This window comes from Salvelinus namaycush, chromosome 18 (assembly GCF_016432855.1).
Source record: "Salvelinus namaycush isolate Seneca chromosome 18, SaNama_1.0, whole genome shotgun sequence".
NCBI classification, from domain to species: Eukaryota; Metazoa; Chordata; class Actinopteri; order Salmoniformes; family Salmonidae; genus Salvelinus; species Salvelinus namaycush.
In genome coordinates, this window is record NC_052324.1 from 25,901,365 (window position 1) to 25,925,572 (window position 24,208).

A 24,208-nucleotide genomic window follows, 5' to 3' on the forward strand; every position below is an offset into this window, starting at 1 on the left:
CACAGGACACTGGAGAAATACTCCAGATATAACAGACTGACCCTAGCCCCCCGACACATAAACTACTACAGCATAAATACTGGAGGCTGAGACAGGAGGGGTCAGGAGACACTGTGGCCCCATCCAATGATACCCCCGGACAGGGCCAAACAGGCAGGATATAACCCCACACATTTTGCCAAAGCACAGCCCCCACACCACTAGAGGGATATCTTCAACCACCAACTTACCATCCTGAGACAAGGCCGAGTATAGCCCACAAAGATCTCCGCCACGGCACAACCCAAGGGGGGGCGCCAACCCAGACAGGAAGACCACGTCAGTGACTCAACCCACTCAAGTGACGCACCCCTCCTAGGGAGGGCATGGAAGAGCATCCGTAAGCCAGTGACTCGGGCCCTGTAATAGGGTTAGAGGCAGAGAATCCCAGTGGAGAGAGGGGAACCGGCTAGGCAGCGACAGCAAGGGCAGTTCGTTGCTCCAGTGCCTTTCTGTTCACCTTCACACTCCTGGGCCAGACTACACTCAATCATATGACCCACTGAAGAGATGAGTCTTCAGTAAAGACTTATAGGTTGAGACCGAGTCTGCGTCTCTCACATGGGTAGGCAGACCATTCCATAAAAATTGAGCTCTATAGGAGAAAGCCCTGCCTCCAGCTGTTTGCTTAGAAATTCTATGGACAATTAGGAGGCCTGCGTCTTGTGACCGTAGCGTACGTGTAGGTATGTACGGCAGGACCAAATCGGAAAGATAGGTAGGAGCAAGCCCATGTAACGCTTTGTAGGTTAGCAGTAAAACCTTGAAATCAGCCCTTGCCTTAACAGGAAGCCAGTGTAGGGAGGCTAACACTGGAGTAATATGATCACATTTTTGGGTTCTAGTCAGGATTCTAGCAGCCGTATTTAGCACTAACTGAAGTTTATTTAGTGCTTTATCCAGGTAGCCAGAAAGTAGAGCATTGCAGTAGTCTAACCTAGAAGTAACAAAAGCATGGATTCATTTTTCTGCATCAATTTTGGACAGAAAGTTTCTGATCTTTGCAATGTTACGCAGATGAAAAAAAGCTGTCCTTGAAACAGTCTTGATATGTTCGTCAAAAGAGAGATCAGGGTCCAGAGTAACGCCGAGGTCCTTCACCGTTTTATTTGAGACGTCTGTACAACCATCAAGAATAATTGTCAGATTCAACAGAAGATCTCTTTGTTTCTTGGGACCTAGAACAAGAATCTCTGTTTTGTCCGAGTTTAAAAGTAGAAAGTTTGTAGCCATCCACTTCCTTATGTCTGAAACACAGGCTTCCAGCGAGGGCAATTTTGGGGCTTCACCATGTTTCATTGAAATGTACAGCTGTGTGTCATCCGAAATAGCAGTGAAAGTTAACATTATGTTCTCGAATGACATCCCCAAGAGGTAAAAATATGCATTTGGCTTAGGTGTATGTAAACTTCCGACTTCAACTGTACAGACATACATACATACCATAAACCATTAAAAAAAAGAAACAGATGTCACTTGAACCCAGTCTGACACAAAGAAACGATTGATATGGGAAACAAGCCTATACACATTCTATATACACACACCATTAACCACCTAGAAGACAAATATGTTTACTATTTAGTTATAGGTAGCCCTTTTTATTTTATTTCAGGCTTTATGTAAATATTCTGCAAACGGAAATACACATTTTCTGTCCAAGAGTTTTTGTCCTAGAGTTCCACAGGAACCCAACTGATTATCTTTTTTTATCCTGTTCTTTTGAAATAATGATACAATGATACAACCCTCATGTTCTGTGTCCCAGAGTTCAACAGAAAACCCATCGAGCAGCAGTGTGGAGGAGGATGTGAGTTCTGGGGGCTGGGGGCAGAGAGGGATTTGTCTGTGCTGTGTGTCTGGACACTTACTTCAGCACTTACATGTGCCACCCCTGTAACCACATCTTCTGTGAGCCCTGTCTCCGTACCTTGGCCAAGAACAGCCCAACCAACACCCCCTGCCCACTCTGCGGGGACCAACATCACACATGTCTTCTTCCAGAAGTGTGAGCACATTATCCAAACACTTTTCTCCTTGTCTCTCTCACGACCCCTGCTCTATAAGATACTGCAGTTGGAAGAGCCGTGGTGGAACCATCTAGCAGGCACCTGAACAGATAGGGGTCTCCTTTGCACTCCCACAGCAGTCACTCAATTAGCCCGTGAGCTTTTTTTTTTTTATCTGTAAATTAGTCAAGTGGCCAACTATCTAAACTTGTAGCAAGCATGGTTGAATTACCGACCGGGGTGGGGCCCCTTGATAATCAGTTATAAACTGCAAACATTTGCCTCCACCCTATGGCACAATGTGTGGAATTGCAGGAAATTTGCTGTAAAACTGCAAATTTTTCTCTACAGCCCATGGCGAAATTAGTAGAATTGCATGAAATGAGTTATAAAATTGCTAAATCTTCTCTCTGCCCCATGGCAAAATGTATAAGTTCTGTTTTTTCTGTGATTGTAACGATTGTCTATTTCGTCCTCTTCATCGGACGAGGAGAGGCGAGAAGGATCGGACCAATATGCAGAGTGGTTCGTGCTCATGATGATTTATTAAAACCGAAACTGAACACTGAAATACAAAACAATAAACGAAGTGCAGAAAACCGAAACAGTACCGTGTGGTGAAAACACTAACACGGTAGACAAACACCCACAAAACACACGTGAAACCCAGGCTGCCTAAGTTTCAGTAGCGTGCCGTGGGCCTGGGGCCTGGGCCTTCAGTGAGGTCCTACACAGTCCCACCCGAATTAATCCACCTCTTATTACAGAAACGCAGTATAACCAGGCGTTGCGTCACCTTGAAATTGACATTTTTATTCAGAGAATTGCAGGGGAAGAGTACAATACAGTACAGTTCAACTAATAGGCAAGAACATAGTCGAGTGCAACAGAGTTATATTAATATTCTTCTTCTATCCATTTCTGGTCCACAAACTTTGAGCTTTAAGTCCCCCAAAAAATAAATACAGTGTGTTCACTAAACAGCGCATTGTCGCACCCAAAGCAGTTTCACCGTGATGATAAAGACACATAACTATTCACTGAAAATAAAAGAAAGAAAACAAATAATTTGCAGCATAGGCTATTTGCCATTTTATTTTGTTAATATATAGGGTATTTCATATTAACGAAATAAAATGCGAAACATACATACACATTTAATAAAAAATAACATGCATTGTATGCCTACTCACCAAAGACTGATTATTTGAACACAAAATCCTTCCTCCTTTCTTTCCTCAAGAAGACTTCAATGACTCTGTTGTACAGTCTATCTGTGCGTTTTAGTTCCACCAATAAGTCCTTTTCTATCGACATGGAGGCTAATGCTGAAAGCCGAGTCTGTCCAGTAGCATTTCTGGAATACGTTTTGATTCGCTTTAAGGCCGAGAATGACCGCTCGACAGAAGCCGTGGACACAGGGATAGTCACTGTCACACATGCCAATGTGTAAAGTTGCCCCATGTCCTCATTCAGATTTTTCTGCTTAAGGAAATCAAGGAGATCAGAGGGACTTTTCCCTTCAAAATCAGTCATAGCATACATTACAGTCAGTTCTGTTTTTAGCTTGGATAGGTCGAACAGTGTTCCGTGACTCTCTGTTAAGCTGGAGAAGGCTGTTTGCGGGAATTTTTTCCGGTAGGTCTGAAAGTGCCGGGGGTCCAGGAGGGAGAGAAACATTAATTTTTCGTGGTCTTGAAACCTGTTTCGTATCTGGTGTAACAGTATAACTTTAAACCGTCCCCTCGCCCCGACACGGGCGCGAACCAGGGACCTTCTGCACACATCAACAACGGTCGCCCACGAAGCATCGTTACCCATCGCGCCACAAAGGCCGCGGCCCTTGCAGAGCAAGGTGCAACCCTACTTCAGGTTTCAGAGCAAGTGACGTAACTGACTGAAACGCTAGTAGCGCGTACCCGCTAACTAGCTAGCCATTTCACATCCGTTACACTCACCCCCCTTTCAACCTCCTCCTTTTCCGCAGCAACCAGTGATCCGGGTCAACAGCATCAATGTAACAGTATAACTTTAAACCGTCCCCTCACCCCGACACGGGCGCGAACCAGGGACCTTCTGCACACATCAACAACGGTCGCCCACGAAGCATCGTTACCCATCGCGCCACAAAGGCCGCGGCCCTTGCAGAGCAAGGTGCAACCCTACTTCAGGTTTCAGAGCAAGTGACGTAACTGATTGAAACGCTAGTAGCGCGTACCCGCTAACTAGCTAGCCATTTCACATCCGTTACACTGGCAAAGAATGTTGTCCAGAATATTGCTGTGGAGTTGTTGATAGTATGTGCGAGGGTCTCCTTGTGCTGGGCCTCTGCGTGCGCTGGGTGAACTTGAGATGCGCGCTGTGTCATCGTAGATTTGACTGAACCTGCACCTCTCTCGCTCAATTGTGTCACAAAACTCGTTCACCCTTGTCAGGCAGAATTGTACATCCAAAGTTTGTTTCTGTAGAATTCCAAAAAGCACATCCGAATAATTAAAATTCCCATTGAATGTTTCAAGCAAAAAACAAAACTCAAAATCATCCAAACGTGCATTAAATCCATCAGCCATAAGCACAGTATCCCCGTCATGGTCATCATGATGTTCCAGTAAGTGGTTAAACAGCTCTTTTAGGGCAACTCTCTTTTCAAAGACTGCATTGACCAATCTAGATGTATATTGCCACCTCGTTGGTGCAACCTTAGGAAGACGACGCTTGCAGATGTCATCCAGCAGTTGCGTGCGCTTAGGGGATCGTGAGAAAAATGCTGCAAGACCATTGAGGTTGGCAAAGAAGACCTTGCATTCTTTAAGCTTTGAGGCTCCTTGAGTCAGTACTAAATTTAGTCGATGTGCATAGCAGTGAATGAATAAGGCCATCGGTGCCCTCTCCTTAACTTTAGCCTGCACCCCATTGAGTCCAGATGCCATGACTGCTGCGCCATCAAAACACTGTGCCACAACTTTATCCAGACTACATTCATTTTCCTCCAAGAAACGGAAAATAAGAGCGGCAATGTCATCAGCTCGCTTGCCGCTTGTCACATCTTCAAATCGGATAAATCGCTCCTTGACTCCTGTGTCCGTCACAACAAAGGGAGCTTTTTTAATCTCCATTTTGATCTCTTCTCCCATCACTTCAGCAATAGCATAAATTAGGTCATTTTGTATTTTGCCGGACGTCCCAATGAACACTTTGTTAGTGGACAGGTGGTATTGTAAATCTGTGTTGCTTTCAGAAAGAAAAGAAAGAAGCTCCACGTAGTTCCCTTTGTTTGTGGAGTCAGCACTTTCATCGTGTCCCCTAAAAGAAAGTTCCTGTTTACCCAAAAACATGACACAATCAATGAGTCTTTTCAATATTTCCCTATTTTTCTTCACCTTTTCATTGTGCAGCTCCGTTGCCCTGCGCGATTGTTCATTGAGCTGTAGATCCACTCGGGTGTCCCCAAAAGTTTTCAAAAGCACCATTGCTTGTAAGTGCCCAGCCGTACTTTGGTGTCTCGTTGCTGCCTTGGTTAGACAACTCAAGTTTGCAAAGCCAGTGTGGCTCCAAACACCAAATCGATCACTTGCAAATAATAGGCATTCCCAGCAGTACAGTTTGCAGTGCTTCTCGGAGCCTGTGAGCCATTGATAGCGCTCGTAGTTGGAACTTTGAAAGTGGCGAACGAACCCCTTTCCCGCCTGTGACAGGCTTTGTAGCATCGGCGTCGGGCGACCTCTCCTTACAATGTCTAACTTTTCTTGAAAAGTTCGTCTTGAGAATGGCGTTATAATTATATCCTCGACCAAATCGATATCTTCTCCTCCTTCCGCCATTGTGGGTTGAAAAAACAGCTTAGTCGTACGCAAATTAATTCGTTTATCAAATTCAGTTTCCTAGTTCTGAGGATCTGCATAGACCTGCCCATAGGACCTGCTTCTCAATATTGGTAATCCAATCAAAAGACGTGCACACACTACGCCTGCTAGCTGGCTCCTGTGTAACACTGGAGCCAGCCAGCAGGCGTACAATAGCCAACTCTAAAGCTGATTGGTTGACACAAAATTTTCATTTCCATTCACTTTAAGCTACAAGCGCCCGCACTGTTGATTCTGAAGGCCTGAGGGCAGATTTTAGACCCCTGGCAACACATGATGGCTGAATATGATTGGATAAAAGATCTAACATAAAGACCAGCCCTCCAAATCTCAACCTGGGGCTGGAAGCAGTGCAACCAAGAGGAAAGCTATGAAATGAAGAGTATAATTCTTACTCTGGGGAATAATTTAATACATATTTGTGGGAAAATATATTTAAAAAAAATATATATTCTGATGATGTTTAGGCCAGCAGAGAAGGCCTTGCTGGCCCTGACGGCCCACCACTGCTAAGTATGATTCTCAATCAGGGACAACGATTGACAGCTGCCTCTGATTGAGAATCATACCAGGCCGAACACAAAATCCCAACATAAAAATCACACATAGACAACCCACCCAACTCACGCCCTGACCATACTAAATAAATACAAAACAAGGGAAAACAGGTCAGGAACGTGACAGTGATCCCCAATCCCCATCAAAGTTGCCCATCCCTGATTTAAATACATTTGCCAAAGTTATAGAATTACTGCCGTCTGTTCAGAAATGAATTAAATCATTCAGAATACTACACCATGAGAAGGCCTATAATTTAGCCACAGAGGATCAATAGCATCCTTTAAAAAATTGCCTAGCTGTGTTATTGTAGCCCAATAGCAAGGGCGTAGCCTGCAGTCGGTAATACACGGCAAATCGGTCAGTGAACAGCATGCAGACAAAATACACCTTTCGCAATATTTCAAATACAATCGCGGAAAAACAAAGGCTGGAAAGCAAATGGCTCCTGCTGAAAAGAGAAGACTCTAATCTGACTGCTGTAGGCTACCAACATATTTTATCAACTTCCAAATAGGCCTATTGAGAGAACATTGCTTTTCAACGTTAAACAAGAGAGATAGGCTTTTTGTCACAAGCGCATCGGCTGCAGTCAGTGAAACTGGAACGCTTTTATTTAGGACTATCATTTTCGACTCATATTGTACAATGTGTGTGTCTCCACAGAACTAAGCCGAGGCTATTGATGGATTCAAGACGTGGTTGCTTTTATTTGTCTCAGATTCCCAGTTTGGCAGTCAAAGAAGCCTGTCCTTTCAATTATTTGTGCGGCATGAAAAAGATTCTGCCAATGTCTCTTGTCATGTACAGTAAAATGACCTAGAATTACATGAAATGTGTTTATAAAAGGACAAGTTTTTGTATCCAAGTTCTGTAAGCGACTCTACTCCACTGCTCTATACCACTATGCAAATGTGATTATATGCATGCAATGCCTTATTATAGAGGGGAATGTTTTGTATCTGTACCTCAGAACTCCCAAGGTCACCCCCCTCTCATGCTCACTTTTTGCTCCGGCGCCTCCCGATTTACAAATTTAGCACTGAACACAGGTAGTCAAGACTCTAGCTGACCACCGTGTACTAAAATATCCACACATGCCACTAGCCAGCCAGCCGCATACTGTATCATGAGTTAGAAGATTAGAAAAATTAGGCTATATTATGAAGTTATTATTTAAGAACATTTAAGGTAAATCACAATCAGTGAGCTAGCTAACTAGCAGACTTACATCAATCATCAACATCAATTATCAGCTGACAGACTACCCTCTGTTCCCCATGTCAATCCTGTCTTTAGAAGGCACTTTAATTACCCACTGGACACATGCTGGTTGAATCAATGTTGTTTCCACATCCACACTGAACCAACGTGGACTAGACAATGCATTGACTTCTGTGCCCAGTGGGTAGCTTGCTTACAATTTATGATGAGTGAGTGTGTTGTTGCAGAAATAGTCTTATGCTCAAAAATGTCAAAATGTTCACTGCAGAGGCCGTTAGTATGTTGTGAAAGTTACAAAAAATTCAAGAAAGGTGGTGGTGCCCTTTTTTCATTGAAAGCACCTGCCACCTGAAAGGTCTGTGCACGGCCCTGCCATCTAGCCTGGGTACCAGTCTATTTAGCTGTCATTCCACCTGCCATCTGAAAGGTCTGTGCACGGCCCTGCCATCTAGCCTGGGTAACAGTCTATTTAGCTGTCATTCCACCTGCCATCTGAAAGGTCTGTGCACGGCCCTGCCATCTAGCCTGGGTACCAGTCTATTTAGCTGTCATTCCACCTGCCATCTGAAAGGTCTGTGCACGGCCCTGCCATCTAGCCTGGGTACCAGTCTATTTAGCTGTCATTCCACCTGCCATCTGAAAGGTCTGTGCACGGCCCTGCCATCTAGCCTGGGTAACAGTCTATTTAGCTGTCATTCCACCTGCCATCTGAAAGGTCTGTGCACGGCCCTGCCATCTAGCCTGGGTACCAGTCTATTTAGCTGTCATTCCACCTGCCATCTGAAAGGTCTGTGCACGGCCCTGCCATCTAGCCTGGGTACCAGTCTATTTAGCTGTCATTCCACCTGCCACCTGAAAGGTCTGTGCACGGCCCTGCCATCTAGCCTGGGTACCAGTCTATTTAGCTGTCATTCCACCTGCCACCTGAAAGGTCTGTGCACAGCCCTGCCATCTAGCCTGGGTACCAGTCTGTCTACCTGTCATTCCACTGCTTCTACTCTGTGTCATATGCCAAAGAATAGGCAAGGAACCATCCAGTACTTCCACCTATCAGTGATTACAAAGGGACAAAGATAAAAAAAAGGAAATCATTGTAGAGAATTGGAACATACTGTTCTACTGTACTCAAAGACAAGACACAGTTATCACTGTCCACGAAATGAAATGTCTTGTCATGCTATTCAATTTTGGAAAACTGGTACTGCATTTATGACAATTCATGATGTATAGATGATGAACAAATCAAAACAAACTTGCTTGTGTGGTCATGGGGAATTAGTGAGCTGTTACTATCTGTGTTGTTGAACATGCAGTTATTACTCTGCGCATTGCTTCACTACCCTCCTGCAGAGAGTCCTCTAGGGAGTATTACACACCTTGGGTCTAGCACTGACCAGATGAGTCATTCAGACCAATGAGAAAAAATTTAACTGGGCCTTCTATTTACAACACATTAATATGATGGAGGGCTATGGACTGAATAAAGGCAGGTTTCAAAATGGGTCAAACCTGCCACAGCTAAGCTTATGTAGACTGGGCCTTGCTTGCTTCCTTTGCACTACCTACATTAACATGAGTCAGAAATATAAACTATTCGTTGTTATACACTGATTACAGATGCATTGTGTTAGGTGATTGAATGCAGGTGATTTGTGTGCTGAGGGCTAACGCCACAGAAAGCAAAGAGGCTGTACTGGAGAGAACCTCAAACACATTAAGGGTGCTTGACAATGATTGGACAGCATGGTTTTTAGATGAGATTCTTTTGCTGATTATCCAGGCCAAGGTCAAAATGGGGACAACTGTAGCTGTCTGAGGGGAGAGACAGAGGGAGACAGAGCACCTTGAACTACTTCAAATCAAACACTTATTTTGCCTCCAAATAAATGTTGATTCCTGTATGTATCACACATGAATAAAAAAGTGCAAATGTCTAACCAGAATCTACTCAAATAGCTAGAGATAAACTGTAATAGTGTTTGCTGCTAAGATAATCAGATAGTTAACAAGGAAGGTCCTTGTTCTGTGTCTATGTGTTGCAGAGTTGAACCACACAGCACCACACAGCAAGGATATACCTCTCACGGAAACAGACTTTCCAGAAGGCAAGCTGTGCAAAATGGCCGCTCCAGAGCTGCAGGAAACTTTTCCGTATTTCCGGAGGTGAGTGTTGTTATCTCTCCATAGACATGAATGAGAAAACATAATGCTTATACTTTATTTTACAGTCGGAAATAAAACATAATATCTAAATAGAGATGACCAATAAGATAACCACATGGTAATGTATTTATTTATTGCCAATATGCAATGATTACATCATTATTATTTATCACTTACTGTGTACTTGATTAACGTACATGCAAATTTATTTGGATAGTCCATCTGAAGATTCTCTACAGACTATCTACAGACTATCAGTAACATTTCAACTAACTATCTACATTTTTACATTTTAGTAGATGCTGTTATCCAGAGTGACTTACAGTAGTGAGTGCATACATTTTAAATTGAACGCATAACCCTGGCGTTACAAGCGCTAAGCTCTACCAATTGAGCTACACAGGACTGAGCTACTAATCCTAGCTCTAACCCTAACCTTAACCCTTATCCTAACCCTAAACGTAATCCTTACCCTAACCCTAAACCTATCTCTAACCTTAGCAAGCAGTTGATTATCAACAGATAGTTTGTTGATAATATAGAAATCCGGAATATCCGAATAAAGTGTGACCAAAAGTTGAAATAACCAGATTTTCTCCTGTCATTCTAACCCCTCTCGAGGTTTCCAAAGGCAAGCTAGTGCGATAGCCAGGCGTCAGTTCCCCCACGGAACTGGGGGACGCCACGGACTTTGAGAACGATTCTCACGGCTGGCGCTTCGTCATGGACATGGTCATTATATACAGTATATCTAGTCCGTCAACTGGGTCACCGGCTTCATCATCTTCTACTTTCTCTGCTACTTCTTCTTCCCTGCCTTCTGAAGACAGATGGATAGATGGGTAGATGGATGGAGAGAGGAAGGGAGGGGGTTAAAGAAGGAGAGGAGGCAGAGTAATTGACAGACACATTGGAGATGTGCTTGGTAGAATACAACCAACAGTGTTCCAGCTGATCCCTATTGAATTGAGGAAACACGGTACCATATATGGGCATTGGGGAATCACATGATCTGTACACAGTCAACCTATACTGCTTCAAGTTTAATGTAAATAAGCAACAACAAAGAGGTACCTGGATTGATTCTAAGTCTTCACTCCTGACAGAAGTAGAACTCTGCTCAAGCCTTTCTAATGGTTTGTTTCACTGATATGTACAGAAAACTGTATTATTTTGTATTTTTTTAAATATAGAATTCTGCGTTTCCTCTACTCCTCCATTTAGAAAATGGGTTGCTCAGCAGTGTGTCTTTGAAGTGAATTGTGAATCCAATTCATTCACTTCTGTTCTAGTTTAGTTCCAGCATCAGAGCACTCCTTGGGTCTGTAGTCATTCCAATTCAAAGTATTCACAGTGGCATTGCTTGAAATCAGCTACTGTGCTGTTATTAAGAGTATTGTACAGTTGTAATCATCTATTGCGCTGTTAAGAGTATTGTACAGCTGATTTTTACCAACCACACGGTTTTCCTGGGTTTTATTTTATTCAAAAGAATAAAAAGACCCAAGTCACAGCGTCCCTAAATGTAAAGACTAACCAGGGATGGACATTAACGCTTGTCCTCTTGTCCGGGACAAGTAACAAAAATATTTCTGACAAGAATATAGATTTAAGTTGTCTGATTGGACAAGTAAAAAATTAATCACAAAATTCACAACATCAAACAATTACTCTGATCAGAATTGGATCAGAGGCCAACATTGGAATAATATTTAAATACATTTTTCATGTACATAAATAAAAAAGCCTACATGTCAAAGTTTAGATGATATGCACATTGTCCAAACCAATGCCAGAAAGAGTCGTTCAACTTTAATGATACAGAAATATAGTCTGAAGGCCAGTCATGTTTGACAAATATAATGAAGGATAATTAGCATTAACGTCTAAAGGCTTGATTCTGTCTACATACTTGAGGCATGGTTCCTTCAGATCAAATTGTCACAAAACCAGAGAGTGAAGGACAGTGCCTGTTGCAAGCCGCACATCACCCACCTTGAATCTGAGCAGAGACGGTCACCATTTTCAAACTACTTAACCATAATCTTGATTGTTTAAAACCTGGATGTTTTATGTAATTTTATGAAGCATGTCTTACCTTGTGTCAAAGTAGCCTAGCCTAGCCAAAATTCCACCATAGAAATGTTGATGGAATTATTTGTATTTATAAACACTTAATATGGTGCTACAGATGTATTTTTATTTTTGAACCCTTGAGTCCCTTGAGCTTTTGGACAACTACAAATTCCGTCCTACTTGTCCTAGGGACAAGTGGCAAAAAGAAATGATGTCAAGCCCTGCAGCATGACCAGAAAGTCCCTAAACAGTATAGGCCATATAATACCCCACATTATCATTCAGCAGGGTTCTTTCAACGGTAGAAGCAGGGAATCACTGATTCATTCACCCAACACTGTGATGTTGTCAAGATGTAATTTGCTATGAAGAACAATGGCCTTGCACATCGACTGAAACTATCTCATTTAAAAGGAAAACATCAAGTCAGGGGTGGTTTTAACACAAAAACACAGTGGTGAGTTTTGTTCAATTAATTTCCTTTTTACTATAATGTTGTCATGAACACATGTACACTGTTCCTCCTCCTTCTCCGTTCAGATCCTTATACATTGCCACCATATATGCCACAAAATGATCATTCAAAATAAATACATTTTCTGTAATATATTAGTTGTCAATATTCAACTGTATTGACAAGGGGAAAAAATGTGGTGTAATTTTGAGTCATGTCAATAAATTGTATTTAAAACTTCAAGGACTGCTTGCTGCTGGATTGCTTCAACAGTACTACAAGTAATGGATTACTTAATCTCATGTTGCTGTCTGAGCATTCATTGACAGTCCGCCTGTTTATAAGGCTGATAAAAAGCAAGAGGCAGATGAGAGATGTGAAACTTGATGTAATTTCCCCTGGCTTACACTGTGACTATGGAGTCATGGCTGAGTTGCTCTGTGAAATTATCTGATGAGGAACAGCCCTACCCACTGTTAGCCTTCTGTTTCTGATTGGCCCTCAGGGTAGACATGGAATATCCTGCCCTCCACTCCGGGCACCACAGCCACTCCCACCTCCTCTCCCTCCAGATTCTCACTCTTGGTACTTTCAATGGCTGCAGAAACACCATCAATACACACTCCAGGTTAACTGTCATTCACAGACGTGATCAGCACAACAATGAAAAGCAGGACATATTGAATAAGAGGTTCCTTATCTGAATGAATTAACGAATGAATGAGGCAGCTGTGCTCACCAGACACAGAGGGGCTGCTGGACACCTTGATGAGGCCCATCCTGTGGCCAGACATGCACCTCTTCGTGCCTCTGACGATCTGGCCAGACTCAAAGTGGTTGATGAGGATGGTCGACAGGATCTGAGCATTCTCTATGTCGTGCCTATGAGGACAGCTACTGAACATAGTGTAGCCATCTTTGCCCTGAGGACAAAACAAGAGAGGATATAAAGGAGAATATTGTCAATGTTTATTTCGCTCTGATACCAACATGGCTGCTTGCTATACTGCTGTGAGGAGACAGTTTTACCTGTCCACTTAAAAACACTGCATCCTCCGCTGCTAACTAATGGATGACTTTATTTGTTGTATATAACGTAGGGAAAGTTTACAACACTATTCCAGTAGCCGTGGCTGAGTGTGCTAATATGAAGCTGAAGACTATACCCTACCTTAGTTAAGAATTCTTTCATGGCCACCGCATACTTTCTGTCTCTATCTAGACTCTTGCCTTGAACCTTCACTGTCTTAGCGATGACTCTGTGGCCAGGTTTTCCATTGGGATCAAAGCCAAACTGGATCCCTGAAACCTGGGGAAATCTGGAAAAATGCATCTTGTGTCAAAAACTATTGTGATTGCTTTTCCTGTGAGAATAAAGCAGTAACTACAATAAAACCAGTTCACTCATAATGTGGTTTTAGTGCCTTTTCAGTGTGTTCCAGTGCGGTACCTTCCATCTAAATCAGGGTAGATGCTGACCCCGTTCTCCAGGCCTTCGTAGAGCTGCTGCCCCGTGGCCTCCACCACCAGCACGGGGTCCTTTAGTGGCAGGATCTGCAGCAGGTCATGCATGGTCAGGGGACCCGCCGGGTGCAAGCGGTCAGAACGCAGAGTACCTATACAGGGACAGAATCATGATTCAACAGACAGACCTGGGTGCCAAACTTTTTCAGAATTGAACAACTCTGCACTATTTTTTTTAAATTCTGAAATCAAATATGGAGGCAATATTTAATAAATAAACCTAAACTATGCTTATGACTGGAACAAAAAATTAATGGAAGGTGTAATAACCTGAGTTTAAAATCGCCGCCTCAGCATGAGTGGCCTCCAGCATGGCGTTGGTGATCAAATTACCCAGGTTGCACTCTGCTCGTCTCACGGTGGCGCAGCGTCCATCCAAGGTCACGTCTGTGTGGCACAGGACCTCTCCAAGCATATGCTGAGACAAAGTGACATAAATTCATAAAACATAATCTTAGTGGCATCTGGGCTGGCTACTAACACAAACACACACTAGGCTACTGTAAGCAAATCTAGCTGTAAGCTAATACTCACCTGCATATTATCAGTGTATCCTTTCACAATCTGTTTGATTTCCGCATCTTCCTCAAGGTCTCTCATTGTAGCTCTCTTTTCACAGGTGTACTTGAACGTTCCATCCTGGTCCTTCACAACGTCAATCTTTGACAGGTACCTGAACTCTGAGCCACTCTTTACGATCAGAATCCCATTGACCTCCAGAACCCCGTACTCATGGTCATGTCCTCCCAGGATGAGATCCACACCGTTGGACTCGGATGCTAGCCTGATGTCATTACGCCACCTCATGTGTGTGACTGCGATGACCAGGTCAGCCCCTTTGTCCCTCAGCTCAGCAGAAAGGCGATCAGCTGTCTCCACATAGTCTGTGTAGTGGATGTTGTTCTTGTCCACAGTGCCCAGGGTATCCAGCCAGTCCTCCTCTACCAGGCCCATGACACCGATCTTTAGGCTGTTACACTCCAGGATGCTACTGACCATGCCATGGCCCAGCGTTTCATGAGTGAACCTTTGAGAGAACAAATTGAATTTGTTTGTTCACATTAAAATAATACACTAGAAGCAAAACAACATAGAACAAAAGTAGTGTTGCTTCTCATTGTCCTGCAAACCAATAGTCCTTTAGGTACAACAGAAGATGTATTGAAAATTGAGAAGTATAGTGCTCAGAACTGTGTTAACCCACCGTCATACAGTATTGCAAGGTGAAACTGACCTGTCGTACACATTGCTGAGGAACCATGGGAAGGTCATATTTTTTGTCTGCTCTTCCAAGTGGTCCACGCCGAAATCAAACTCATGATTTCCTTAGAAGAAGACAATGAAAATACATAAAGTTTTGAGGAAGGTGTGTGTGTGTGTGTGTGTGTGTGTGTGTGTGTGTGTGTGTGTGTGTGTGTGTGTGTGTGTGTGTGTGTGTGTGTGTGTGTGTGTGTGTGTGTGTGTGTGTGTGTGTGTGCATGTGTGAGAGAAAGAGAGAGAGAAAGAGAAGGTCATAAAAGAGAGAGTTCAGAGATGTTCTCTGGATTATTTGTGTGTATACAATGAAATAGTAACGCATGGTTGGAGAGATACACTTACCATACACCGCACAATGGACTCCTAATTTATTTAGAATATCTACCATGTGCTTTCCCTTGGTGACTGTGCTTAGCAAAGAAGGGCTCAAACAGTCACCACTGAAAACTACTAAAGGATTCAGCGACTGGAATACTTTTAGAGCAGTGGCAAACCTGGGGGGAGAAAACCACAGCCAACATTTCGTTTTGTGAAATTCTAATGTATCCCATACAAAGACTAGTTAGATTGCCCAAAGCTAGACAAAGTGACGTTTCCACAAGGCTGGATCAAGGCAACTGACGTTAAAGTTAATGTTGAGCCTACATTTCCTTTCGAGACTCGCTAACTAACGTTAGCTTGCTAGGATTAGCTAACCTTTACCTTGCAGCACCGCCAACGGGTTCTTCTGGTCTTGCTTCTATTTCGTACACATCATTGAAGTGTAAAATAGTGAGAACTACTTCTGGTTTGTTACAAGTTACATTTGTTTCCAAACTTAAAAGATATTCATCCATGTTTTATTAGGCTACTGTTAGTGATTGTTGCAGAACTTGCTGTCTTTCGCCTTTTTGCTCAGATGACACAGTTCAGCGAACTCGAACTCGAACGTATCTCCTTGGAGATTAACGGTCGCGCACCCTGAAGAGAAGAGCACGAACGCAATGAACAACTAACCTAGGGCATTTCTACCATCTGGTTAATTACTGCAGTGGGCTAAATCAGGGTCACATATAGTCATTATTGGAAGTCTTAAACAAATCTACTTCGAAACAAAAGTATACACCTCACACACATGGTTATTGGCTTAAAAAAGAACAACACTGTACCATGTCAGATATAGAGTTGAAATGTATTACATTTTGAGTTTGCTTCCCAATACTACATTTCAAATACATCACAGGAGACTGAAATATAACAAAACTCTTTGACATAGAAACACCGGATTTTCGAAGTAAAAAAAACTTTTTATTAATGATGAAATATATGAATAACATTCCACCCACGAGGCCAAAGAGGGCGCTTTTGGTCATTGACTGCAGGAAAGGGCTACAGCAGGCCTAGGTCATCCAATATCACAAAATAGCAAAGGTTTAGGCTATTGCGAGTCTTGTTTAAATTTGTTTAATTATATGTTACATAAGAAATTAGAACCGACTAATTATCCTACGAAAAACTGCGCGTGGGATTTCAGCAACTGGACAGCTCCACGTCCAAGCACTATTGTAGCGCTGTGGACACTGCAATTTTATCTAATACCTTTGACGACTTTTTGCAAATATAATTAATTGTTTCATAGTGTAACCATTTCCCATGGTAGTGCTAGACTAGGCTATGCCTAGGCTATTTAATGAGAATACATTTAATGAGAATTTTACCCGAGTCTAGGCTCTGGTTTGCTGGGTCCTATTAGTATTCCTGTCCTATGGGTGTGCAGTGTTGCCAGCCACGTCAGGCCTGTAGCAACTGCTTGTCTCCTGCCTCACCAAGGCAAGGTTAGATACACTCGGCTGGAGACACTCGAAGAAAAACACCTTGGGAACAAATTCAGCATCTTGGCAACCAGGAATTGCTTTCCTCTCTGTTTCTAGTAGGTCTAGTGATGAAGCAAGTGTTATCATTGCCTGAAGTGACATAGCTTTTTTTATTTGGACGTTTCCCAACATTTTTTTTCCAAAAGGGAATGTTTGCATAGCTACATTGCCGAAGACCCTCCTCAAGCCTTATTCTCCGTGTTTAATGGAAACGCACAATTATAAGAAATGGTTGCATTTTGTGAATACTAGTGATTGCTTTCTACGGCCCATCACAGCTACAGTGCGCGAGGAAGGACGCCTCAGCTTGCCGGACCCCGGGTCGCGTGTGTGTATAGGCTACGGTTACCGTATACCATCAATTGGACTGCTGGAGTGAAGGTGACTCGCGCCCCCTTTGCAGTCGAGGCAATGCGGAGAGAAGTCGCAAGCGCTCATCCGGTACTTCTGCGCTCTGACGGCTGCCTGCAAAAATATATTATTCTTCTTAGACGGTAGAGAGAGAGAGAGAGAGAGAGAGAGAGAGAGAGAGAGAGAGAGAGAGAGAGAGAGAGAGAGAGAGAGAGAGAGCAGTAATACACCACAGATAAACTATCTATCCTATCCGTTTTAGGATATATCCTACTGGAGAGGTTTCGACACCACAAACGACAGATAGAACAGGATATCGGCGAATAGGTGGTGGTGGAGTTCAGGGGGACGTAGATAAACAACGTTCTGTATTAGAGCTGTTTTATTAGTGGATGTGTATGCATGAGTTCTGCACCGAATGGGCGCAAGAACCGCCCCAGATCCGCCGGGAACATCTTCCAGATCGGCAAGGCTCCCTACCGAGACTCGGAGAGGAGGGAGAGCACGGAGAGCACCCGCAAAGCCCAGCGCGCCGTGGCGGACTGCAGAATGGTGGGTATGGAACTTGTGACATGTAGCCCACAGTGCGTATTTCCTCTGCAGGAAATGATGCGGCTAGTCGTGTATTCATTCACCCTTTCTTTCTTTCTTTATTTAACTAATTTCATAAAATTTGCACTGATGTAGGCTGCTTAAACGGTAACAAACGGACCCCCCCCCCCCCCCACCTTTCTATGTATTGTCTAGGGAAAGTGATATACATTTGCGTTGCTGTTGTCGCAAAGACAATTTGACCTGCTCATGTTTTTTTACCCGTTCTTTGTCACTGATTGCGATAGTGCGATTTGCATTTTGTAGCGTCACGTGTTGAAAGCCTGTCTGACGCTGATTTGGGATGATCTCCAGTATCGCCCACATTACAAAGTTGTCTAACGGCTCTGTTTGATGGACGGAGACGGACACTGATTTGACAGGTGCTGGCAGAAACGTCCATAATATATTCTCTCCCCTCACATACATCAGTAAACGTCACTAAGTCTCATCACGGGAAGAACAGCAGAACGTGTCTGAGTCTCGAGCGTTGTCCCATCCAAAAGATCCTATGCTCTAATTCGATGCACATAGCCGACTTTATCATACGGGGTTGTCGTCAATGACTAATTGATTCGTTTTGAAATAGACATTCTAGTTGTCATTTCATATCCTATGCATATCGTAATGTTTTTAGGCATCAATATTGATTAGCCTATCTTTTGTATCTTGGAGGTTAGAATAGCCTAATACCAATGTCCAGGGATAAATGCTTTTTTGGAAATGGCAGTCAATTTATTCAAGCTCTAGTATAGAGAAACGATCCACTGAAAGATGGTTGATGTCCATAAGCAGGATGGTGCTGAATGGCTAGGGTAGCCTAGTTCTTGAACTTGCAGTGCCGAAATATTAATTGTTTCACCAATGAAAAAAACTAAAGCTGCTAAATTGACAGCCTACCTGTGAATATAAGATGACAATTTATCTGATAACCTACGTTGTTCTGGCAACTGCTGTCACAAGTAGGCCTATATTGCAAATGTGTCTGCTTGTGAAATTCTAACAATACCCTATCAGAAAGGCACATATGTTTGCAATAGCCCGCATTAGTTAACCTATATGGAAGAACATTGCAAGGTCTCGCTGGGGCTCACGACAGAGTAAATTCTAGGTCCAGATCATTTTGGTTTCCTTTTTATTTCTCAGATTGTGCAGGAGTTTAACACGCTTGTGGCGCTGTATCGTGAGCTGGTCATCTCCATTGGCGAGATCTCTGTCGATTGCCCGTCGTTACGGGCCGAGATGCACAAGACCCGAACTAAAGGCTGCGAGATGGCGAGAGCCGCAAACCAGAGCCTGTCAGTCATTTCAGGGTAAGTAGCGGTCGCTGTCCTTGGTGCTGAAAGACAGCGTTGGGGCAATTTCACAGACATGGGCCACAGGCTTCTATAAAGACCTCCTTTTGGAAATGTAACTTAGGTTTCAGCCTCTGCTTTCAGTCTAGAGTGGCCTGTGTGAGCTTTGATCTCTTGGTCTGTACAGGGTTGTAATTTGCATGTCTTTTTCTGTCTTCTTATGAAAGATGAAGGATATAACAGAGAAACGTGGAGTAATAGGCTACAGAGAGAGAGAGAGAGAGAGAGAGAGAGAGACTGGTGAGAGCATTTGAGATCATGCACTTCTACAGTTTAGTGGGCTATCCTAGTCTCTGAGTGTGATATTGACCTGCTATACTTAATCCTGCTGCTTAGGAGTTGGACATTTGGCTACAGTATTGCAGAAGAGTTCCACTGAGCTTGGAGTTGATTCAGACAGTAATGGAGTTGGTCTGTGGATCTTGGGGCAATGCCAGACCAAGGACATTTTTGAGAGAAAGCAGTATTACCTCTTTGGAGGATTTAGCTTTAATTTGACTTTGTAAACCTGCTGCTAACAACATGACTTGTTACCATTACAGGTTATCGACCAGCTTTTCATATCTTTTCAGTGCCCGTTATATACTTCCTACTTCTGTTATACATAGATCTCTGTGGAAGGTTTCTAGTCTTCCTACAGATGTAAGATCTTAATTTGATTTGGATCACTCTATCGCAGGGGAACTGTGACAGAGTGATCAAATAAACTTGTAGTGTATTTGAGGTTTAAGGCTTCTGAAGTTTGTAATTTCCACTTTGAAATTTCAGACTTGATTTTCCCATACGGAAAATGTACTGTATGAACCCCTACATTTTTTTCCCATTAATTATAATCCACATCATTCACATTTACTTTTGCTGCAGGATTGTATTCCTGCTATAGCAAACTGGCTCAATTCTTATGTTAACCCGCATGAACTAGCTATAAATAAAGCATTGCCTCTTCAGTTTCCCCATAATTTTTTTACGATATGATAATATTGTGTGGTTAAATGTGGATGTTTGTACTCCCCCTTGCTTTAACCTATCCATTTAATAATGAATCCTCTTGCAGTGTCTTTTAAGTGATTTCAGAATGTGTATCTTTCATTGCGTGTCACACGCATGACAGGGCCTGTGCATCTTGGCTGGGGTAGTGAGCCACACCTGTGACAGCCTGGGCTCCTCTCAGAGCTCAGAGACACATGGAGACACTCAGAGACACTCTGATAACATGGCTGTGTTAGCATGAATCATACAGCATGACTGGACCCCTCCCCATAAAACTTGACCTTTTTAGAATCCCCCCCTCCCAAACTACAACCCTAGTCTCACCATTGTCTGTCTGTTTGTCTGTCTGTCTGAGTGATGCAGGACCTCTCCAATATGCCAGAGGAAATCCGATAAGCAGAAGGATGGTATTGATGACAGCAGTACTTTAGCCAGCTAGCAGCACTCTGGCAGGAAACACAAAGCTGATTGAGAGAGCAAATTTGCTTTTTGTGAGAAATGTAAGAAGCATTAAATGCATGAAAAATACAATTAACACACAAAAACATTATCTCAGCAGTTACAGATTAGTCTGGGTACCAGTTTGTTTGCGCCATCATGCCACTACTTTTCATGCTGAGTGGCAAGGAGTGGCATGAGATCTGGGACCATGCTAGTTACAGAGAGGAGTAGAAGGCTTTTGGAACAAAAAGTCAGCTTGATTGGAGAAGTCTCATGTGAAAAAGACTTAAAGGTCCAATGCAGCCTTTTTTTAAATCTCAATATCAAATCAATTCAGTACGTTACCGTAATCGTTTTCCATTAAAATGGTCAAAAATAAACAAAAATAGTTTTTTAGCCAAAAAATCTTTCTGAACAAAGAGTTTTGCTAGGACTGTCTGGGAGTGGACTGAGTGGGGTGGGGAAGGATACCAAAGCAGGGGAGGGGTCTAATGGGGAGAGATTATTGAAGAGGTTTGGAACTCTTTTTGTTGTTGGTCTATTACAATTCATACTGCCTGGAGATGTTACCAGGCAAGCCAAAACTTCACCCATGCAACACCTGCTGATTATAATGTCCTGAGTAGATTGTATTTTAAACCAGAAACTATCAGGAAATAACACTGATCAACATTTTCCACACTTTTACAGTGTTAGTTTCATCAGCTGTTGTACAATATGATACAAAACACAGGAAAACATAATTTTGACTGTGATGGGCCTTTGAAGCCTAAAAAACAAGAAAAAGAACTACGTCCCCACATTTCCCATGCTTAATCCAAGCAATTTTGAATCTTCATGTACAAAATGGACTGATGCTATGTGTGAAGAAGTGGAAATACTCTCTCTGTTCCCTCAGGTCTGTCGTTTTGGCTGAACCTTAGGAACTCAACATGGCTTCCCAGACGTTGTTTTTGTTGTACTGTCACCTTATTTCAATTGAAAAAATGTCATATAGTTCTTAATTGTGTAGGACTTTTATGTACATCCTTGTGGTAAAGGAACATTGTAGATGTAAAGGAAAGTTTTGTGCAAGCAGACAGAGTATTATGCCATCTTATGGGTAATCCCGATGTTGACTGGCATTTTTGTGTTGGCCCCACAGGCCTGAGGACGGAGAAATTCACCCAGAGATCTGCAGGCTCTTCATCCAGCTGCAGTGCTGTCTGGAGATGTACATCACAGAGATGCTCAAGTCTGTCTGTCTGCTGGGATCCCTGCAGCTCCACAGGAAAGGTAGGGAATGCCTGACATAAAATGACATAGCAACGTTATAACCTGAAATCACTATTATAGCCAGAGACATGAAGCCTGATGGGATCAAAAACAATCCTAACTGAGCTATTTTGAGCTACAATTCACTGTTTATTGTGTAAAACATGTAATGACTATTACATTACTATTATTAATAGTGTGTGTGTGTGTGTGTGTGTGTGTGTGTGTGTGTGTGTGTGTGTGTGTGTGTGTGTGTGTGTGTGTGTGTGTGTGTGTGTGTGTGTGTGTGTGTGTGTGTGTGTGTGTGTGTGTGTGTTCCAGGGAAGGATTGCTGTGGGCCTCCCAGGATTGACAGTAAGATGGATGAGAGCTCAGACATCCCCATTCTAGAAGACACCTCCTCCCCCATGGACTGTCATCAACTCTGCTGGCTGGTCACCACAGACATAGACAATACTGAGAGGTGGGCCCACTGTGTGTGTGTGTGTGAGTTCTTGAGTGTGCGCGTGTGTTATTATTATTATTCTGTGTGCATTAGCAAAACACACATGAACACTACGTGAATATGATTTCATAGGGACATGAGAGAGATGAAGAACCTTCTCAGTAAACTCAGGGAGGCGATGCCTTTACCACTGAAGAACCAAGGTAGGGCCTCCACAGGGGCGCTCACATGGTTTCTATGCTTGGATCTTATGTCAGTTAGATACACAGTTAAAATGACTTTGAGATTAGTTTGGACATGTAATGGGCTTATCTCTGTTTGTACCCAGATGACAGCAGCTTGCTGAACCTAACTCCCTACCCACTGGTCCGACAGAGGAAGAGATGGTTCTTTGGGCTCTGTTGCCTGGTAACCAGCTAAGGGGCCTGCCCTCCTGGGTTGAAGGCAGGAACGGTAATGCTTAAGTTGAAGTGTTGTTCATGGCACATCCATAAAAGTGTCCTATGCACATCATAATTCAAGTGTCATAAGACATGTAAAAAAAAGACAAAAGTTATAAAAGCTTTGTCAACTGGAATGACATACAGTATTTGCATGTCATGACCAATATATTTATTTGCATTATGACATGGTGTCATAAGATATTGACAGTTATCATAACAGTGCCCCATAAAGGAAAGAGCATAGAATGAAATCTTTTGTAATGTGTCATGGACAACACTGCACGTAAAGTGCTACTGCGGCAACAAAGACACCATTAACCACAATCCTTCACCACTTGTGTCTCCCACCACTATATTACTGCCATTTCCAATACAGTTCTCTCTTTGTTGAAAAGGCTACCCCATTTTATAATTTTATTTTGTAATACAAAGATAAATTGTAATTGCAATGTAATGAAACCAATAGTCAAAACATATATTTTAAATGTATTGCAACTGCTTTTCATTTGGTACAGAAGTCCAACCTTTTTGTTTGGTACAGAAGTTCAACCTTTTTGTTTGGTACTGTAACGGGTGTCGTCGGAAGGATGAGACCAAGGCGCAGCGTTCTTTGAGTTCCACATAATTTATTAACGAAGTGAAACTTTAGAAAAGAAAAAACAATAAAGAATACAACGACCGAACAGCTTCGTTGTGCAAACTACCTGCACACAAACAAAGAACAAGATCCCACACAGAAAGAGGGAAAAGGGCAGCCTAAGTATGATCCCCAATCAGAGACAACAATAGACAGCTGCCTCTGATTGGGAACCACACTCGGCCAGAAACAAAGAAATACAAAACATAGAAATACAGAACATAGAATGCCCACCCAAATCACACCCTGACCAAACCAAAATAGAGACATAAAAAGCTCTCTACGGTCAGGGCGTGACAGTACCCCCCCCCCCCCCCCCCCCCCCCCCCCCCCCCCAAAGGTGCGGACTCCGGCCGCAAAACCTGAACCTATAGGGGAGGGTCTGGGTGGGCATTTCTCCGCGGTGGCAGCTCTGGTGCGGGACGTACACCCCGCTCCACCTCTGGCTTGGCCCACTTAGGTGGCGCCTCTAGAGAGGGGACCCTCGCCGCCGACCCCGGACTGGGGACCCTCGTAGCGGGCCCCGGACTGGGGACCCTCGTTGGAAGCTCCGGACTGAAGGGCGCCTCTGGAAGCTCCGGACTGAAGGGCGCCTCTGGAAGCTCCGGACTGAAGGGCGCCTCTGGAAGCTCCGGACTGAAGGGCGCCTCTGGAAGCTCCGGACTGAAGGGCGCCTCTGGA

General features: G+C 43.3%; 2 protein-coding genes across 3 annotated transcripts; one reads left to right on the plus strand and one right to left on the minus strand.

Annotated features, from left to right (window-relative positions):
- Nucleotides 1-12,862: 12,862 nt before the first annotated feature.
- On the minus strand, nucleotides 12,863-16,003 carry LOC120062887 (trifunctional nucleotide phosphoesterase protein YfkN-like). Its single transcript, XM_039012954.1, has 9 exons — nucleotides 15,870-16,003; nucleotides 15,510-15,661; nucleotides 15,145-15,235; nucleotides 14,445-14,937; nucleotides 14,181-14,328; nucleotides 13,837-14,002; nucleotides 13,558-13,705; nucleotides 13,126-13,309; nucleotides 12,863-12,984 (listed from the first exon to the last, which is right to left on the minus strand). Exons 1-9 carry the CDS (start codon nucleotides 16,001-16,003, stop codon nucleotides 12,863-12,865), a joined length of 1,638 nt encoding a protein of 545 aa, XP_038868882.1.
- Nucleotides 16,004-17,773: 1,770 nt separating this feature from the next.
- Nucleotides 17,774-22,867, plus strand: LOC120062758 (regulator of G-protein signaling 7-binding protein A-like). Of its 2 annotated transcripts, XM_039012823.1 has the most exons (6): nucleotides 17,774-17,923; nucleotides 19,109-19,275; nucleotides 21,893-22,023; nucleotides 22,324-22,465; nucleotides 22,580-22,650; nucleotides 22,776-22,867. In XM_039012823.1, the coding sequence occupies exons 1-6, from the start codon at nucleotides 17,774-17,776 to the stop codon at nucleotides 22,865-22,867; spliced, it is 753 nt and encodes a 250-aa protein (XP_038868751.1). The 2 variants fall into 2 exon arrangements, with proteins under 2 accessions (XP_038868751.1, XP_038868752.1); XM_039012824.1 differs by lacking the exons at nucleotides 17,774-17,923; nucleotides 19,109-19,275; nucleotides 22,776-22,867 and having other exon boundaries at nucleotides 21,960-22,023; nucleotides 22,324-22,478; nucleotides 22,580-22,612.
- Nucleotides 22,868-24,208: the final 1,341 nt, after the last annotated feature.

Coding starts and splice junctions, on each gene's coding strand:
- LOC120062887 (XM_039012954.1), bottom strand. CDS start 16,003: ATGGATGAATATCTTTTAAGTTTGGAAACAAATGTAACTTGTAACAAA. Junction 14,938..15,144: donor CTCAGCAATGTGTACGACAG/GTCAGTTTCACC, acceptor GTTCTCTCAAAG/GTTCACTCATGAAACGCTGG. Junction 13,310..13,557: donor TGAAAGAATTCTTAACTAAG/GTAGGGTATAGT, acceptor TTTTGTCCTCAG/GGCAAAGATGGCTACACTAT.
- LOC120062758 (XM_039012823.1), top strand. CDS start 17,774: ATGAGTTCTGCACCGAATGGGCGCAAGAACCGCCCCAGATCCGCCGGG. Junction 17,924..19,108: donor CCGTGGCGGACTGCAGAATG/GTGGGTATGGAA, acceptor TTTATTTCTCAG/ATTGTGCAGGAGTTTAACAC. Junction 22,651..22,775: donor TTTACCACTGAAGAACCAAG/GTAGGGCCTCCA, acceptor GTTTGTACCCAG/ATGACAGCAGCTTGCTGAAC.